Source organism: Leucoraja erinacea, chromosome 4, assembly GCF_028641065.1.
Source record: "Leucoraja erinacea ecotype New England chromosome 4, Leri_hhj_1, whole genome shotgun sequence".
Lineage (NCBI taxonomy): Eukaryota > Metazoa > Chordata > Chondrichthyes > Rajiformes > Rajidae > Leucoraja > Leucoraja erinaceus.
In genome coordinates, this window is record NC_073380.1 from 51,701,784 (window position 1) to 51,708,021 (window position 6,238).

At 57.6% G+C, this 6,238-nt stretch overlaps 1 protein-coding gene across 1 annotated transcript; it reads right to left on the reverse strand.

The window, feature by feature from the left end:
* Positions 1–832: 832 nt before the first annotated feature.
* Positions 833–5,956, reverse strand: LOC129696016 (protein rapunzel-like). Its single transcript, XM_055633432.1, has 2 exons — positions 5,816–5,956; positions 833–2,297 (listed from the first exon to the last, which is right to left on the reverse strand). Exon 2 carries the CDS (start codon positions 2,252–2,254, stop codon positions 1,103–1,105), a length of 1,152 nt encoding a protein of 383 aa, XP_055489407.1. The 5' UTR covers positions 2,255–2,297; positions 5,816–5,956; the 3' UTR covers positions 833–1,102.
* Positions 5,957–6,238: the final 282 nt, after the last annotated feature.

The window sequence follows — 6,238 nt, forward strand, 5'->3', positions numbered from 1 at the left end:
CTCATTATGAAGAAAAGATAACCCTGTCCATACCTGTCCACTGTGTGTCCCTCGTCCCCATCCCATCCGCCATCTACCCCCATTCTTCCACCCGCCCCTCAGTCCCTCCGTGTTTTCCCAGTTTCCCCGCGCTTCCCATTCTCCCTTCCCTCTACACACACTTTTACTTCGTGCCGAGCCTCCGAGGCTCCAAAGTCGGGTCGGACGTTGGGTCCCCCCGCAACCACAGCCCCGAAGTCGGCCAGACTCGTTGGTAAGTTCTGGCTCTGCCTCCGCAGCGTCCCAGCTCCGCGATAGGCCTCAGCGCAGACGGACACGGAGACAGGAGATACGGCAGGAAAGGTCGCATCCCCCCCTCCCACCACCCCCCTCCACACACACACACACAACTAAATAAACCGAAATAAACTGTAAAAACGGGACAAGAGAAAACAAAAAACAGAAAAGACAAACGGACTACAGGCAGCGCCGCCACTGAGAGTCAACGCGGAGCTCTGGCGGGGCGGGCGGTGGGGAACTATGTCATGGGTCAATGGGTGTGGACCGTCCGTTAATGGGTCACAGTGTGTGGACACAGAGAGTGATCCCGTCGTAAGCATGCCAGTAGTAGCTTTTCCATGGGAAGGCATTCACTCATGCTCACTCCACTTGCTCCATTTACCATCTACATCGGCCTCAGTCTCCCCTCTACCCCCCATCCACCGCACGGCCCGTTTTCCTGCCCGCCGCCACATCAGTGCCGACCCTCCCGAGTGTGTGAGCAAACTCGGTGCAAGCGCAGTGTTGGGGGCACTCAGTGTGTTCAATGAAGCTCCCTGTGTCGGGCAGAAAGAAGGACAAAGACGACAAGTGTCTGCACAGCGAAGGTTTATTCAGCACGGCTCCACACCCTGACACAAAGCGCTATCTTCGGCTTTAAGCAACATTCAGCGGGTAAACAGGGGTTTTTCGTCGGGAAATAGAAGCGCGGCGCATCGCGGGGAAACTCAGCGCTCAATTTGAGAGCGACAGGCCGTCACTGAGAGTCAACGCGGAGCTCTGGCGGGGCGGGCGGTGGGGAACTATGTAATGGGTCAGTGGGTGTGGACCGTCCGTTAATGTGTCACAGTGTGTGGACACAGAGAGTGATCCCGTCGTAAGCATGCCAGTAGTAGCTTTTCCATGGGAAGTCATTCTTGCATTGGACCCCTTTGTACCGGCGGATAGCCTGGATAAAGTGCCCGGGCATTTGACTGTTGAGGAATGACACCACGTTCGTGGCATTTTTGCTATAATAGTGATCGCGAAGCATTAGCTTCACTAACTGGTTACGATCAAGTTTGGTTTCGGCCTTGCTGTAGGAGACGACACAGTTGATGCCGTTGGTTCGGTAGAAGTAGAAAAAGTTTTCACCTTTTGTGTTGTGATTTTCGTAGCCGCCCACCTCGTCGTACACAACCACCGACCACTTCAGCCAGTCGTATTTATTTGCCAGCTCAGTGTGATATGCGCAGACTTGTGCCGCGTGCGAGGGGTCTTTATTGGCTTTGATCATCGCCTCCACGTCGATCTTCGCCTGCTCCAGAAACTCGGCGACGCAGCGATCCACCATGGTCTTCATCTTCTCCTCCACCTTGCTTATTTTCTCATCCCACTCCTTCTTGATGCTGTCTACGTCGTTACCCGTGATGGTGGTCTGACCCAGGAGGGCGATCAGGCCGATGCAGAAGAGCGTCTTCAGCCGGGCGCACATCTGCTCCATCACCCGCCGGTTCTTCTGGCTGTAGGACATGGCCGTCTCCAGGATAGGGACCGCGAACAGCATGTTATGGCCCATGATGGCCTCGTAGAGGGTGTGAAGGTTTTGGTCGCCATGGGTGCTGTTGAAGTGAGTGATGAATTCGTCTTTCTCCTTCTCCTTGCAATCGGATCTGGCACTGATGATCTCCATGTACTTTCTGAACTGGTTTTTCAGATTCATCTCCGTCGGGAAGTACACGCTACTCAAAGTGCTTTTCTCCACCTGTCGCAGAACGTTTCCCAGTTCATCCGAGATCACGTCCAGCTTGTTCTTGACTGCCGTGAACTGTTCCTTCATGTAAGCCAACTCCTCACTGTCTCCTCCACCCATGGCCAGTCCGAGCAGCAGTCCCGCCACGCCGGCGATGGGCCCGAGTACTCCGGCCATCGAGGCAAACTTCTCTAGGCTGGCAAACACCTCCATTGCCGCCCCCATATCGGCCATAGCCGCCGTCAGCTCAATGGCATCGCCCATGATGTCGCGGGACGTGGATGCAGTGGGTTCTCTTTACTGGGCGCTGTAGAGGGGAAATGAAGATGGTGATCACCCCCAGACAAGCGGAAGAGTGACGAATGGAGAGGAGGGAGGATTGCCAGAGAGGTGGGGGTGAGGGGATTGAAGCGAAGCGGTTGGAGGGGTTAATGAAAGATAGGCGGCGGTGCAACTATTGGTGGCGAGGGGACCAAGAGTCGGGGATCGGATTGGGAGACAGGAGGGCCCGTGAGAGAGAAAGAGAGAGGCGGGGAAGTCGGATCGGGACATGGGAGGAGGTGAGTTGAGGGGGAGCGGAAGAGCGAGAAGAAAGACACGAACGTACGGTGCCCAGTCCTGCGGAGAGTTAACTTCAAGAACACTTCGCTCGTTCGCGGGTGAAGGACTTACCCCTCCCCGGAGCGGGAACAAATGCAGGCGTGTTCTGGACATCTGCTTCAAAACTAACTCTTATTTGGTCACCCCTCCATCACAACCACCGCCCGCACTTTGAACACAGGGAGGGTATGCTGTGCTTCATGAGCTGTGCCGGTGTATCCTGTCCAGAAAATGTCGCCAGTTGTGCGGCGACGGAGGGGATTTATGGTGGGAGTGGGTGGGGGCGGGGTGGGGGTGACGAACGGAGTGGATGGAGCCGTGAAGGGAGGAAGATTTAATGGGAAACTGACGGGCAACGTTTTTTACACATAGGGTAAAAGGGTCTATGGAACGAGCTGTCGGTGGGGGGTAGTTGAGGCTGGTATTATCACGTTTAAAATACGTCTGACAGAAACATGCCTATGATTGTTTTGGGGATATATGGGTCAAACGCAAGCAGATGGGCAATCTTGGTCCGCGGAAGCACGTTAGTACATCGATAGTACACGTTTGGGGGTATATGGGCCAAACGTAGGCAGGTGGTATCTAGTGCAGATTAGGCATGTTGATCGGTGTGGGGAAAGTTGGGTCGAAGTGCTGTTTCCACGCTGTATGCCTCTATGACTATGAGTGGGCGAGAGACAAAGAAGTGGATAGAGACGGATTTGGGGAGAGACGGGTAGAGTGGGGAATAGACGGGGCGGGAGGGGGCGGGGAGAGGCAATGTGGGGGCCGGAGTGGGCGAAAGTAGGAAGGGGGAAATGGAGGAGGGTGGTTGGGGGGGGTGGGTGTGCATAAGGGGGAGTTGACGAAATACAATGGGCAGTGGATGAGATAGGAGGGTGAATGTAAAAGGAACGCGGGACAGGGCGAGAGACGGGGAGTGGGGAGAGACATGTGGGGTGGGCGAGAAACGGGGAGAGTGAGAGAGAAATTGTGAGTGAGTGAGCGAGCGACGGGGGCAGAAGGCGATAGACGGGGTGGGGGGGGGGGTGGGGGAGCGAGAGACGGGAGAGGGAATGAGCAGAGATAGAGAGCAATTGGAAGGATGGGGAGAGAGCTTGAAAACAAATTCTCAGTTGTCATCTCCACCCCGAGAGTTTCACATGGTCTGTACAGAATTCGTTCCCACGTCCTCGTTACAGCTCATCCCTACCATCACCTTCACCGTCACCATCACCATCACCAACCCAGAGAGACAGTTGGGAGAATAGGCGAGGGACGGGAGCGCTTGATAGTGGGACTGGGGGAGGGGAGAAGGATCAAAGGCGGGCGGGGTCTGAAGATCAACTTTAAAGAAACTCTCCTGGACAATCTACACCGCAGGCGACAGCTGTTTACTGCGCCTAGCGGAGCTGATCCTGACCCTCAACAAATTCTGCTTAAACTCCTCCCAGTTTCTCCAAGACCAAGACGCAGCTTTGGCCACCAGCATGGGCCGCAGCTACGCCCATCTCTTTGTAGGTTACGATGAACAATCCCTGTTCCAGCCATACACTGACCCCATCCCCGAACTCTACCTCCGTTACATTGATTACTGCATCGGTGCTACGTCCTGCACCCGTGCAGAACTCATGGACTTCAGCTTCACCTGGTCCTCACCTGGCGCTATACCTCCTCATCGACTCTGTCCAGAAATATAGAGCAGACAGAGGAACCCTACGGCGTCGGGGCAATCTAGGAGAGACGAAGGGAGCAGGGAAGAGACGGGAAGTGTGGGGGAGACATTGAGCGCGCCCTCAAACCACTGCCCGCAACACTGCGCGGGCGGCGTGTAGATACCGGGGTGTGGGGGAGAGACCGGGTGAGTGGGCAGTTGGTGGGGAGGGTGGCGCAGGGAGCATTGGGGAGTGGGGGAGCGACGTGGAGGGGAGGGAGAGATGGTGGAAGTGGGAAGAGGCGGGGCGGGTAAGAGACGGGTTTGTTGGGGAGAGACTCGGCGAGTGTTTGCAGGTGGAGGGGGAGTCGGGAGAATGAGAGCAAGAGACGGTGGACGGGTGGGAGAGTGCGGAGTGGTGGTATGGGGAGAGACGGAACCACTGCGGGCTGGGTCTGAAGAACAGCGTGACCCCGGGAGACAGATGGTTTACACAGTCCGTACATTATTGTCCCACCCCCCCCCCCCCCCCACCCCCCACCAACCACCCGCCCCTCCCGTGCTGTGAACACTGGGCATTGCGGGTGTGTGGGCGGCTACAAACAGGGGAGTGGGGAGAGACGTGGACAGAGGGGAAATACCGGGATGTAGGGGAGAGAAGGGAAAAGTTCGACGAAGCGGAGGTAGTTGGGACTAAAAGTGAGGAGAATGATGGGGGGGGGGGGGGGGGGGCGAGAGAGAAAGAGAGAATGGGCCTGGACGGGGGGGGGGGGGGGGGGGGTTGAGGAAAGGCGGGGAGCGACAGATGGTGGGGCTGGAAATGTGATGCGACGGAACAAAGAAGATCAGCTTCAAAACAAACTCTCGTGTACAATCTCCCACACGACCACCGCACCCTCCTCCCCCCCACGGGAGAGTCAGCTGTGTTCACGGGGCTGTGGCCCGGTGTGTCCTGTCAAGAAACTGTCGCCAGTCGTACTTCCTTCCGCCTGCGATTGGGAGCTTCATTGAACACAACTGCCTCCAACACTGCGCCTGTACCCCGGGGGAGCGAGTGTAGTGGGGAGTGGAGGATGGGGGTGGGGGATATATAGAGAGGGCGGGGATACCAGGATGTGGGGGAAAGACAGAGGGAGTCTGGGAGAGTCGTGTAGAGAGGGGTGACATGGGGCGTGCGGTAGAGACGGAGAAGTGGGAATGGACTGGGGAGCGAGGAGTGACGAGCTGATCGGTGAGAGACGGGGAGAGGGCAGACTGGCGGCGGAAGAAATGGATAGTGAGCGAGCAACAGGCGCAGAAAGCCAAGGACCGGGGGGGGGGGGGGGGGGGGGGGGGGAGGGAGGAAGAAGTGGGGAGAGGCGGCAGGAATGGGGTGGAACGGGGGAGTTGGGAGAGACGGGGGGGGGGGAGGAAGTGGGGAGAGGCGGCAGGAATGGGGTGGAACGGGGGGTGTGGGGTAAAGGGGGGGGGGGGGGAGGAAGTGCGGAGAGGCGGCAGGAATGGGGTGGAACGGGGGGGGTGTGGGGTAAGACGGGGGAGTTGGGAGAGACGGGGGGGGGGGGGGGGGGGCGTATCCGGAGGAGATTTACCTTCACGAACACCTCGCTCCTTCCCAGGTCACGTCGCTGAGGGGTTCACTCTGATGAGCCGCTCGGAGAAATTGGGACCGACTTTTATCCACGGGGATCCTCCTCCTTCCCCCGCCCAAAATCGTCCACTTCACCTTGCCCCTCCCCAGGGGCGGAACATATGCGGGCGGGGTCCGAACATGAGCTTCAAAACAAATGCACTTAGGCAATCTCCACCTCGGGCGACACCAGGTCCACATGACATGTACACTATTCTTCACTCTCTCCCGTTACGCCCCTTCCTCCTCCCAACCCCGCGCTGTGAACACAGGGGGAGTCAGCTGTGTTCACGGGGCTGTGGCCCGGTGTGTCCTGTCCACACACTATCGCCAGTTGTGCTTACTTCCACTTGACAGCGGGAGCTTCATTGGACACAATGTCCCC